Consider the following 13,771-nt stretch of genomic DNA (forward strand, 5'->3'; position numbering starts at 1 on the left):
CCACCTGCTCCTCCATGGTTCATGCACCTTTTTGGTTTCAGTGATGTTTCTGGTTAACTGTTTGCTCTTGGGCAATATCAGAGAAAACCAAAGAGAATCAGAGCTTTCTGTAGCTCAGGGGAATTGGGAGAACCGCAGAAACACCTAATTCAACAAGATCAATATCTGCAAGACTTGCCTTATACAGCCCAGCCTCGCTTTTGGCTGTAGATGTTCATTGAAGTGCTCTAGTGAGGTATCCAGCTGGAGCGGTTTTTTATTTGTATCGTATTAATGTTTGCTTGGGTCCACAGCAAGAGTTTTTAGCTGAGGGGGAGCTTTGGCCATCATCTATAGCTCATCTCCACCCCCCCATGTGGTACAAAGCAGGGGGAATTTTGGAGACCAGAAGGAGGTGACGGCTTCACTCATTAGTGCTGAAAATTTACCTGAACTGCCCTTCTGGGAGGCTTTGCAGAGAATTATGTTGATCCAGAGGGTAATTCTGTTGGTAAAGAACACATGGAAGCCTCCTTGGATTCAGGGGTGGTTTTGCAATGGGAGGACCTCAGAGTTACCTTGAATTAAATTGTCTTCTAATGGCAGGGTTCCATTCCATCTTGAGACTCCTGCGATTATCGGTTCTGCTGTAAATACATGTTTAGCATTGGAGTAAAATGTTATATGATATAACATACACGTACATGGCACACTGGTTGCCTGTTTCAGCTGCTGCTGTTTCCACCACATGTCACCGATTAGAGTTGGGCCAACAGCCAGGCTGGTCCTCGATACACTCAAAATCCAGAGTAGTCTATGAAATATGTTTATTAGCTGAAGTGTGGCAGATCTGTTTGATAAACTCTATGGCATGTTGTTCCTCTTAGTGCACTCGGTTGGTATTTTCATGTGAACAGGAGTAAAGGTGTTGGACTGTTGTAATTCAATAGATGTCATCTGTCCTGCAGTACCATGGATGACAAATAAAGGATGTGCTCAGGGCTCCACTGGCCTAATTAACTGAAAATTGTCAGGCCACTGTCCTGGGAAACTAAATTGGTGGTCTTGGTGTTCAACGCCCAGAGGGTGTTGAGGCAAGGAACAGCCCTGCAGGCTCCCCAGGGAATGGTCACAGCCCAAGGCTGCCGTAGCTCAAGGAGTGTTAGGACAACAATCTCAGGTACAAAGAGGGGTACTTGGGATGTCTGTGCAGAGGCAGCAGTTGGACTTGATAATCGTTGTGGGTCCCTTCCCACTCAGGAGAGTCTGTGATTCTATGAACTGATAGAAGGAGCAGAAGTTGCCTGCAGAGGCACTGGACACACTGTCCTCTTTCCCTGTCAGTAGTCCTGAAAGTTCCAGCATCATATAATCTGCAGCTGCAGGATGTTGTTACAGAAATCTTGGCATAGTCTTAATAAAATTATTAGTCTGTGAGCCCTCCAGAAGGTCTGAGTGCTCAGCTACCCTCTGCAAGCACTGCTGGTTCCAAGGGGTAGCTGGAAATTAAGCATTCTTTTAACATTTCATGTATAAACAAAGTGGAAACTGGTGTGAAGAAGCTGACTGAAGGACAGAAAGGCCATGGGTGTAAACAGCTCTGAGCAGTAATGTGACAGCTATGCTAGGAATTGTGAGATGCTTAAGATATAATTACTCTATATTAATGAATTGAGATCTGCACACAAACCATGATGAGCCTGCCAGAGAAATAAGCAAAAGAGTACTGGCTAGCCTGATTTTTTTTATTTTTTTGCCATCGTCATGTTTAAATGTTCATGTTTTAAATGTTCATGATTAAAATTTAGGTTAGGATCTTGAGAGCTGTTGCCAAGTTTTGTCACTCAGGGCTTTTTAGATGCTGTAGATTTAACCCTCAGTCTGCCCTTTTGGTGGCCAGTTTCCCAGATACTGAGGGCAGATAATATTCGGCCATGTCCAGCTGAACTGATGCATTCAGACTTCCTGGGGAAAAGGCCTTTTGAGTGCTTCTAAAGTATTTATTTATCTAGGCTTCATCTTACTGAATTTACTGTTTGCTGAAACAGGCAGGACTCTGTTGTCTGGCATGAATATGTTTGACTTCACTCTTTCATTCTTATGAAATGATATTTGAGATGCATGGCTTTTTTCATTTTTTCTAAAATATAATGGGAAAATAATTTTAAATGGAGCGAGAATTTTGCTGAACATCTGGAAGCAAAATGGGGAGTTTGATAAATGACATCTTGCTGACATGGAATAGCAACTAGCTCAGTGAAGGAATCTAGAGCATTGTAAGTAAAAGGATTTTTTTAAGTTTAGTTCAGTTGGAAGTACAGCTCCATGCTGTATACATGTGCTTGACAGTAACATATTATTCAAATTGTCAGATTTAAAAAAGCAAAAAAAATCAGTCCAAAGTTATGCAGTAGTCTTAATTCCAGGAGCAGCCGTGTCTGTGTACAATAGACACAGACATTTTCTGACTACTTAAGTCAGCAGAGGAGATTCCTGTTCAAAATTTATATTCTGTTCAAAGGTTGATTACTATATTAAATATATGGAAATATTTGGTACACTAAGCACGACATTATCAGCTTATATTGATAACCCAACTGCATAAATTTAAATTCTTTCAGGTGTTGACGGTTCAACTGTTCTTCATTTTAGCCATTTTGTGTCTGAGGCACATTGTGTTTAAAACTTGCACATTATTTTTATTTTTTCCATTGCACACAGATTCCTTTATGTATAAGATTAAATAGTCAAATAAGCAAAAATCTATTCACCTGCACAATTTTAAACTGGAAGTAACTCAAGGCAGTCAAACCTTTGTGAGTAGAAATAAAACTTGTGACTTACACAGAAAAGTAATCATAGCCCAATATTTTCTGGAGAACAGACTTTAGCCCTATAGAGTTTTTTCCCATGTATTGCTCTACCAGTCTGATGTCAAATGGGTTTTTTTTCCTCCATTTACCATAATTGCCTCTGAAATACAGCAATTAAACAAACCATTAGCAAAACACTGAGCTGTCAGAAGCAGTCACTGGTTTCAGGTCCAAATGGGGTGCTTTACTTGCTCTGAAGAAACTTGTGTCTGTATTCTGTAGAGGTTCTTTGTGAGACATCCAACACTTCCAGATTAGTGTTGAAGTTGAGAACATCTGACCTGTCCCTCCAGCATGAGGTGGAGGGCAAGGACCTCTCAGTGCTTTCCTTCCAAACCAGTGTCCCCAGCTCTGGTAGTTATTGGGAATGACCCTGACCATACACATCGACCATAGCAAATAGCGCATGAGAAATTCTCTGTCAACTGCCTAAAAATCACTCTAGGAGCTGCCCAGAGCTGTGCCATGGAGTTCAGGCAAAGCAGAAGGTGTATGAACTGCCTCCCCTCCCCTCCCCTCCCCTCGTAACTCTTGACTGAGCAGCCTGAGTTTGTTTCAGGAATATCTGTAATAAAATTGGAAGGCAGAGATTTCCAGTTGTTTTATAGTCATTATGTCAAGGTAATAGATGGGAAAGGTAGTTCCTGGAAACTCCATGCCCTCCCCTCCCCTCGTAACTCTTGACTGAGCAGCCTGAGTTTGTTTCAGGAATATCTGTAATAAAATTGGAAGGCAGAGATTTCCAGTTGTTTTATAGTCATTATGTCAAGGTAATAGATGGGAAAGGTAGTTCCTGGAAACTCCATGTGCCTGTAAATGGAGCATCTTTCCCTTGATGTGCATCTGGAGGGTTCTGACAGGTTCCTGCTGCTTCCATGGTCTCTGTCCACTGGCATTCTCATGGGAGTGCTCAGTAAGTTGCAGGACCAGTAACATGGACTGTCAAAATGAAAATGTTTGTTAATTGAGCATTTTGTAACATAAAATGTTAAATCAACTTGCTGGAATAGATTTTATCACATATTCGTTTATCATATTATCACCTAAAATCTGTCTGCAGTTTGATTTTGAATTATGATTTATTATGGTACTTTTCCTGCATATCCACTGTAATTGGGATCCTATCTCAAAACCTCAGATGTAAGACCAGTAAAAAATATTCTTTCTGTAAATACGAAAGAATCTACTCTTTCTGTAAGTGAATCTCTGCTTATTACTTGTATTATTGTTTTGCACACATAAACTGAATGGCTTTAGATTTGTCTGGATGGCAAAGTGCATTCAGTTTTTCCAGTGATATTCTTATAAAACAGATCCTGCAGAAGCCTGAAGGAATTCCGAGCGGGCAGATAGTGCTGCCTGAATTTTCCCATAGGTCATGTTTAAAGTCAAATTGGGTTGTGACATTAAATAATACTGTATGGTGTGTTCACTCCCTCCTGCTCCAACTCGAGGCTCAGAGCAGTTCCAGTAGCGTTTTACAAGAGTTGATTGATTTTGTGGTGTCTTATAGGTTCTGGCAAGGTAGGTGATCTTGGAAAAACCTTACTATTTGCCTTTTAAAGACCAGAAGGTCTTCAAAGAACATTTGCAAGGACAATTTGTATTAATATAGAACTGCAGTCAGGAAGCTGGAGGGGGCTCAGCCTGGAGAAAATTAATCTCGGGGGGAACCTTCTGCCTCTGCACAACTCCCTTACAGAAGGGTGCAGCCAGGTGGGCATTTGGCTCTGCTCTCAGGGAACAGGGACAGGGTGAGAGGAAACGGCCTCAGCTGGTGGCGCGGGAGGTTTTTTTTGGGCATTATTCTGGAAAGGCTTGTCAGGCACTGCAAGGGGCTGCCCAGGGAAGGTGGTGGAGTCACCATACCTGGAAGTGTTTGGGAAACCTGTAGATGTGACACTTGAGAATGTGATTTAATGGTGAACAGAGTGGTAGTGCTGGTTGGACTGGATGATCCTAAAGATCTTTTTCAACCATAATGATTCCATGATTTTCATGTGTGTATGCAGATATAATTGTGTATGTCTAAAAGATGTGTCAGACCTGTTGAGAAAAGAACTTTGAATCAAACTGTACTTCAAATAATGAGCTTTTGGGGTCTTGTGCAAACTATTTTTGTCCTCTGGGTGATTTTTTTTCCTAAGGAGATGTCAAAAGCATCAATGCAGACTATGAGAGCTCTATAAACCCATTTACCATTTTCGTTGTATCCTTGAACCTTCAAAAGAAGAGACTAAAGCACCTGCAGATGCAGACAGGACATTCCATGCATGGCATGTTTTCCGGTATCCTTTCATTCTGATTCTTCCTTTCTTTTTTTTAATTACAGTTCTTTGAGGTTCCATTTGACTCAAATATGAACAGGACTAAAAACAGACCACTGGTGCGAGGACAGATCAGGTAAGGCAATGCACACCTGCTCTGGCTAAGGAGGAACAAACCTTTTATCTGTTTCCAAGTTTTTCTCCCTCTTCAGATGACGAAAAGTAGCACTTTGAGACAAAACACTTAAGAGAAATGCACCTCTCTGTTCCTTGCTATTTCTTCATGTTTATAACTTCCGTGTGAGCAGTTTGGGCACTCACAACTGTAAAATACTGAATTTCTCAATACAGTAGAATTTCCCTTCATAGTACATATTTCTTCATGTGTGGTGACCCTGTGTATGGTGTGGCAGCATGCAGTCCACTGAACTTTTGTTTTGTAATAATAAATATTAACATTTTCCCATCTAAGAACAAACACAAAAATGTGTGTCACTTCTACATATTTAGCTGGTTGAAAACTCATTGTGGCATCTTAGGAAATTAATTTAAAATTTATTATCATAAAGTTTATCATCATCTACAAGTAAATTCCTCCCCGGACCAAAGAAAAGTCTTTCATTAGCGTAGGAATTTCCTTTAAAAAAAGTCCTCTATTCCCTCTGTTTTCTGGATAATGTTTCAGTTCAGTTTCTCAAAGGCTGTTTGGCAACTAAAAAAGCAAAGTGAAAAAGAACATCAATAAAAATCCTCTAACTTATTTGCAAACTGAAACTGAAGGCCCAATTCATAAATGATTCAACAAACAATTTTAGTATTGCATTTCTATGATTTGTGCCAAAGAGTATTTATAACAAAATTACGTTTTCCCTTAGGCTTCTGTGAACAGTTAGTCCTATTTATTTCTGTGTTTTATCCATCACCTTTGGAGGACTGAAAAAAAACATGATAGATCAAATTACAAGAAAATTGAGACAAAATACTCTAGTGAACCTTGGGGGTAAATTCACTCTTGTGGTGCATAGTTAGAGTGCTTCAATAAACGTGTACTGATTTATTCTCAAAGGTGGTGCTAATTGGAGTTAATTTTACTTAAAAAAAATTTTAGGGACCACTGCAGTGAGGGCATCTTTTGGATATACATTAAGTCAGACTTAATTGTGTGATTCAGGGGAGCTGCACTTCTGCCTCCCTTGCATGTGGTCCTTGGGCCCTGGGAGAAGGAACACTTATTAGGAAGAAAAATGATGGGGGATTTTTTTTTATTATTATTGTTTTATTTTTATCATAGTCTGCTAGCATGGCTTGCAGTGCTTCTGGAGTCAAAAATACAACTACGAAACTTTCTGTCAACTTCTGATTCAGAGACAGCAATTTATTTTATGTTTCCAGTGTCCTTAAGTGAGCTTCACTGTTTTCTGAATGCACCACAAATTGGCAAAACCGTACTTAATGGATTTTTTTAATTCCCCCCCTTTCATATTTGCTTTCACCACAAAATTATAATATTGTGGACATTGGACAATCACTCATCAATCTTATCTACCTGCCTGTCAACAGCTAATTTAAAGTTCTTTAGTGTCACTTCCCTTGAATAATGCTGGACCATGAAGCATTGTACAGGTAGCTTTAGAGGGTGGTCCAGGCTGAAAGAGGCCTCAGGAGAGATAAAGACCCATCTCCTGCTTGCAGCAGTCTTGGCTCTGAGGTCAGACCTGGTTCCTCCAGGTCATGTCTCAAAACCCTTCAATATAATGGCTTCAAACTGCAAAAGAGTAGATTTAGATTAGATCTTAGGAAGAAATTCTTCCCTGTGAGAATGTGGTGAGGCCCAGGTCCAGGCTGCCTGGAGAAGCTATGGCTGCGCCAACTCTGGCAGTGTCCGAGGCCAGGTTGGACAGGTCTTGGAGCACCCTGGGGTGGTGGAAGGTGTCCCTGCCCCTGGCAGGGGCGTGGAAAGAGATGAGCTTTATGGTCCCTTCCAATCCAAACCATTCTGGGATTCTGTGATAAAACTGACATGCTGTGGAATTTATTGCTATTCTCCTTATGCAGATTATTTGTACTCAAGCTACTTTTCTATATGCATGTAAGAGGTTTAAGTCTATTAAAATGGCAGAAGGTAGCACACCACAGCTAATGTCTTGAATGCTTCAACAGAAATACATCTTTGTGTTGTTTGATGAATATTTTTTCCAAGAGTCCCATTAACCTTTTCCCTTAGCAATGCCCAAAAGCTGTGTTCTGTCTGTGAGCTTTCCACTTCTGTTCACAGTTGATGTTTACTGCAGTTAATGGAGATAGTAACACTTGTACTTATTGATATTTCTGAGTGGAGTGTTGACCTGGCTCAATTTCATGTATAAGACAAACTCTTGAAGAATCAAAAAAAAGTGCTCCTGCACTAGTACTGTTCCTCACCAATGGCTTATATTTGTGATTTGTAATCACAATTTCAGATATGGAAGTTGGTGAACTAATAGAAAACTGCGACATGTGAAATTTTGCTTATTCAGAAGCACATTGTGACTCTAGACTATTTCTATGTAACACTGAGTTTTTCCACTCTGTTGCCTATAGCAGACCTACTATTACAAGTGTAACAAAACCAGTTCAAAATTGAAAAAAATGTGTGCATTTTAAAGCAAAATTTCTCCTATAATCACTGTGGATAACTCAGGGTAATTAGCTTGTTTCATTGCTTAACATTAATGTAAATCAGGAATGTTCCTACTGATGTTAGTGGAGCTGCGTGCATGTAAAGTGAAGGAAAATCCATGTCCTAGGCTTACACTGAGACCTGCATTAAGTGTTTTACTGGCTCTGTTAAGCCAGAGATTTAAAACCTCCCCAGGGGTCTTGGTACAACTTTGGGTCCCCTTAGAGCTCAGCCCCTGCTTAGCTGGTGGCTCTGCTCCCTTGGGTGGTCATTTCAGACAGGTTTCATTCTACTTAAGTTAAAACAAATAAAACAAAAACTCCATAAATCTACAGTTCTTCAAGAATAATAATTTTTAAGAGATCAGATGCTTATTCCCTGCAGGGGAACATTCTGATGCTTTGTTTAGAAAATACCTCATTTTAAAGGAACTGCCCTGAGATCTTTTTGAATGATAAAAATGTTTCTTTTTGCAGTGGGAGACTTTCCTCTTGTTTAAACAGGGCACAATTCAAAGCAGACATCATCACAGCAGCCTTTTCAAGAATTTTCTATCCTGCTTGTATTCAGGCTTTATTATTTAAAAACAAGTAAATGCATTCCTTCCCCACAACCACACTCCTGCCTTCATTTTTTTTCCCACCCTGTGTTTTCCAGGAGCTGTGATTGACTGTGTTTGGTAAACAAGAAATTTAAAAGGCAGCTTTATATTTTTGACATGTAGAATTGCTTGTAAAAATGTACTTCTTGCCTTTTGAACAGCGGGGTATTTTAAATTTTTTTTTCTGGCATGGCCATATCACAGAGAGGTGTGGGGGGAGAAACCTTGGGGCTAAAACATAGTTTAATGAGAATAAAACCCGCATCAAAGGATAGTATAATGCAATGATATAATGCTTACTGTGTCTCTTTCCCAAAGGGGATATGGATGACAGTACTTATATTTCAATTATCTATTCACTGCCTGCATGGGATGTTGATTAAATGGTTCTGAGGTATTAGAGTCCTTTTGTAGAATGCACAAAAAATGGTGATACTGCACATTCTCCTCAGATCAAAATGTGTGTTAGGAGGAAATTATATGGCTCTAACTGCATATATATTTTGTTTCTTAGGGCAATAAAGAGGGTTGTTTTATTAACTCCAAGTTTAAATTTGTTTCAGTAGAAATAAAGCAATTGCTGGTTCTCCAGCTTACTCCTGCCCAGGCCTCATTCTGCCACAGCTCAACCCAGACATTCCTTTGCAGGCAGCTCTGTTTGGTAAATATAAATCCTGCAGAAACACTTGGCCCCTCATCTCTTGCTGCTTTTCAGCTCAGTCGATGGGTCTTTACCCCCAGATTATTTATCTGAATCTTTAATTGCACGTGGGACAGTTGATAAATTGGAGTACATTGTGCCTTGCCCCACATTAGGAAACATCCCACATGCTCATGTATAAAGCTAGAGTCACGGTGCATTTGGCTAAATAGCTACTCCATCTGCTTGTGGAGAACACTGCAGAGAAGTGATACGGGCTCCTAATGGAGTTGTCTTATCCTCTCATGTCAGCTCCTCGCCGGAGGGCTAGAGCCCAGGAACTGGAGGGAACCGAGCCATTGTGCACTAATCCTGTCATCTCTGTGTCCAATATGAATGGGCTTCTTGGACATTGATTGCAGCCATTGCCACTTTTATTCTTTAATTGGCTAGCAATGAGTCATTTTCTGCAAAGGTGATGTTAAAGTGAGTTTTTACAAACACACTATATTTAAGCTTGAAGCCCAAGATCCTTTCCCCATCTTGGGGGCAGTGTTCTCCGGATGGCTTTTCTTCCAATATCTGTCAAACATTTCAGGTTCATGTTTGTACATTCTGGCTTAATGCAGTCAAAACCCCAACACTTTGTTCCTTGTATTAGTATTGAACCTTGTCTGGTTTAACCACAACAGCATCATCATTCACCATGTGGCAAATGGCGTAGGAAATGTCACTGCTCAACCAGTCCATTATGGAGCTGCCTCTGATTAGAAGCTGCTATGCCCTGAGATCTGTATGCAGTGAGTCATGTTGGAAGTGCATTTCCCTCTGTGAAGGACAGAGTTTATCATGTCTCATTCAAGTTATAACTTACATGTTATCAGCTTCGCAAGTCAGATATAAAAGAGGTTTTTCTTGCACTTTAATTAGCTGTGTGAACACAGATGCTTGCTCTCTGGTCTCTGTGACTAGAAAAGCTGCATTCCTGAGGTTGAGATATGTGAAGAACAGCTTTGATAGGTTTTATTTAGTTATTTTTTTTGCTAGGGATGTAAAATCACAAGGAATATAAAATTGCAAATCATGCTGGAAAGGAGCCATAGGGACTCCTATTGCTGCCTGTGTGACAACAATTATGTTCTACTCATGCACTTTGATGGTATATGAAGGATTTTTTCTTTTGTTTTTCCACTAAAAAATGTTATAACTCCAGATGGTAACTGTAGATAATCTACCTAGATACTAATACAGGAATCCCAAAATACAGCCATCCTCATCCTCTTCACCTCTGAGATGAGATGTGGCAGCTAAGACTTCTCTATAGTGTTCCCATGCTGTGGGTGTCAAAGGCATGTTTGCAATGGTGCAGGGGAATCTGCAGATGGGCAGAAAGTATCTGGCTGAACTTGAAATTCATCAGGCTCTATGCTTCATTGCTCTTCCGCTGGCTGGTGTCTAGAGACTGATCTTCTTCCCATGGCAGACCTTTGCTTCTTGCCCTGCTCTGTTTTGCTGTAGGGAATAACTTAATTCCTTCATTTTCATTGCTCCTGGAAATGTATTTAGAAGCAGTGTTCCTGTGCTGAGATGACTGGACTCTCTTCTCTCTTCTGTTTTTTGAAGAGCAGGTTGATAAATACCCTAGAACATCAGTTTTCTCTGTCTGAATGAGATTGAGATCTGGCCTGAGACTTCTTTACCACTGCTTTCCAAATCTTGGCTGAGGGCTCAGCAGAAGCACATTATATGTAATCATTCTAAATCAAAAAAATATTTCTGGACAAACCAAATTATCCATCCTGTTAGTCAGGTGGTGTCTGGCTCTTAAAGAGAGAACTGAGATTTTGAAGTAGAATAAATGGATCACTTAATGGCCACACTCTAAGGTTAGATCAAAGAGGATTTAGTTTAAATATTATGGGGGACATTTTTTCAGATTTACTGTAGGTTTGTCTTGTAAGCACTTAAAAAAATATTTACATTTTCATGACTGCGGGGAAGCTGTGATTATTATTAGTCACCCTTTCACTCCTACCTAACAAAGCCATATACCACAAGCGTGTTGATGCTCCACAGGGTTCCTCAGGGTTGTTGTGATTAACATTCTGGTGTGGATATCAAGTGTAATAAAAGCATAAACATTTTGTAAGTATAGGTCCTTTTCATTTGTAATTCTTTACTTCCAAGTGAAGTGATGAGGCCCAATTAGTGTGTCTGCTTAATAACAAAGGGCAGCATAAAAGTTCTACTTTTGTCTGAGCTATAAGTCTCCCTATGGTGCACTGAGCTATCTCATCCCAGACCTGGGCTCAGACCTCAGGGCAGGCTCATGAAAGCATGAAAAAACAGATCCTGGTATCATTTGCAGGGAGTTAAACTGGTTAAACTGGGAACAGGAGATGTATAGGAGAAAGCTTGATGCTAAGGGTGGGACTCTTGATCTTCTTTACCTGAGTTAAAATTCTTGCACCTTAGTGAAACCTTCAGCAAAATCAATCAAGCCAATTTTGATTTACTCAAGCATAAAAAAGAGAGATGTGTCCCTTTCAGGATGAAATTATTCTTTTAAATCAGCCGTGTTTGTTTATGATAGTTTTAAAGCACCTCGATCTGGCAGGGGAGACAGAACATCTGCAGCTTGGGTTCTTGAGGAGTGAGGGGAACAAATTGCCCCCACTTTATGTAAATTACAGTGTTGATCATGCTTTTGTACAATGATATACACCTGTGGCAGAGTAGCCTGGGCTACATGCTTGGTCTCTTTCTTTTTCAGGAGAGAAATGAATTTATGCAGACGGGTAGTATGTTATCCTAGTCTGTGTTTATTTACACTAAATACACTTCTGAGCAAGTATATTTGATGGCAAGGCCAGAGCTGGTGACACTTGAGTGGCAAAACTCAAAAAGGCAACTCCATGGTGAGACTTAGCCAGGGATATGTGTTTATCCATCACTGAACTCCGTTCATGCCAAGTTCTCACTGTATGCCATTCCTTGGGAGATTTAGACTTCACTCACTGAATCCTTCCCTGTTGCCCTGTGGTCCAGCTGACATTCAAAATCACATCCAGGTTGGTGCTGATGGGCCTGGCTGGGCCCTGTGGACAAAGGAAAGGTATTAGGGGTGATTCCTTTCAGAGAGATAGGAATTTTAGAGGTTTACTTGAGGATTGTGTCTGTAAACTCTTTTTCTGCAGACATAATTGTTGTGGTGTTTAAGTGTGCTTAAATGCTACCTGTTAACCCAGCTCCTTAGACTTTTGGGGAGCTTCTGCCACTCTCATACTTCCTCTTTACACTGAATTCTTCCTCAGCTCAGATTTTATGTTACAAGTTAGGTTTAGAACTTTCCCATTAGTTTCCTCGCTTCTTTTTTTTTCACATTTGGGGAAAAGTACTGTCCAGTCTGAGATTAGCAACATCTTTATCATAGTCATTACCAGAAATCAGATTACAAAAAATACTCAAAAACACAGGTGGGCAGAATTGCAAAAAGTGTTTTCTGGCAGTCTTAAAAATCGTGGTACACCCAGTTAAAGGGGACTTGATATAAATTTGATATAAAATTCAATACTCATAGTACTTCTAGACCACAGCAACATGTTTTTGGGAATGAAATACCAGACACTGACAGAGTGTAGATATTACTTCTTAAACTATGAAGATAAAATTAAATAATTAACTAAGAAAAAAAACTGTTGATGGTTTAGAAAAGCTGGGTAAAATTATGTAGTCAATTTACATTGAAGGCAGATCTTTAGCATAAGATTTGCTCATTTTAGTTCTTCCAGGTATTTAGGATCTCTGTGCTGTATTGGTCTAACTAATATCTTAAATATAAAAATTTGACTGGTAGGAATTTTTTGCTGATAAAACTCCCATAAAATTGATCCCCACCAGCAAATTTTTCTTATGAGAATCGGAGCGGTGCTTGCAACACCTATTTCAGGGTTAAGGATTTGACCAGAGGGCAGAGTGGATCATACAACACAAAGACTGCATGGTTTTTAATTAGACAAAAGGTGTAAAGCTAAATTCCATGCAGAGACCTTTGTTGCAAGCACACGTATTTTCTGGTTTTACATGGATGACTGTGAGTGTGTATTTAGCCACATGAGTTATTAAATACAACTAATGTCATGGCATTTTTCTCCTTTCCAGAGGTTGCCCACACCACATTATTTCTTAGGGGCTTTTATTTCTCTTTTCCAATTATACCAAATACCTCAGACAAGCTCACCAGCAGCAAACATGTTGATCTGGCTCAAGGAACCACAGCTAAACCTTCCTTACGGTTGTGGCATCATGCTACCTGTCAAGTGTGGTTCTGGTAGCGACACAAAAAAATACTTGTTCATCCTATTTGAATGTTTGTTGTGGAATTTATTAGCAAAAGTTTACATAGCTCTTGCTGCTTTCTGACAGATTTTAATATGAGTTTCCAGCCTTCCTGAGCTCTACATGCACAGTAGCAATGCACAGAGTTAATTTGCTCCACTGTTGTTTGCTGCTTTTGACCAAACCTAAAGTATCTTCAGTTAATTTCAGTCATATTTACAAGATAGACAGTTTTGATTCTGCTGCCAGCATTGTTTTGTTGTGCTCCCTCTGCTTAGTACAGTGCATCAGAGAAATGGGGGTGTAGAATGTTTTTTTTTTTGTAAAATCAAATAATACTTTATACCTACTGATGTAATTTCAAAATGATTGAATGTACTCCTTTTCTCATAAATGCTTATTAATTTTGTGTCT

At 39.8% G+C, this 13,771-nt stretch overlaps 1 protein-coding gene across 7 annotated transcripts in view; it reads left to right on the top strand.

The window, feature by feature from the left end:
- Nucleotides 1-13,771, top strand: part of LOC120499722 (protoheme IX farnesyltransferase, mitochondrial) — an 86,705-nt gene that overhangs the window by 57,260 nt on the left and 15,674 nt on the right. For all 7 annotated transcript variants that reach the window (XR_005626947.1, XR_005626949.1, XR_005626948.1 and 4 more), the window contains exon 5: nt 5,185-5,255. Coding sequence is in view for 3 of the 7 variants with exons in the window: in XM_039703747.1 (XP_039559681.1) it covers nt 5,185-5,255 (71 nt within the window). In the remaining 4 variants the exon portion in view is untranslated. The remainder of the gene's footprint in view (nt 1-5,184; nt 5,256-13,771) is intronic.

The sequence above is a fragment of the Passer montanus genome, unplaced genomic scaffold (genome assembly GCF_014805655.1).
Source record: "Passer montanus isolate IOZ18808 unplaced genomic scaffold, ASM1480565v1 scaffold168, whole genome shotgun sequence".
NCBI classification, from domain to species: Eukaryota; Metazoa; Chordata; class Aves; order Passeriformes; family Passeridae; genus Passer; species Passer montanus.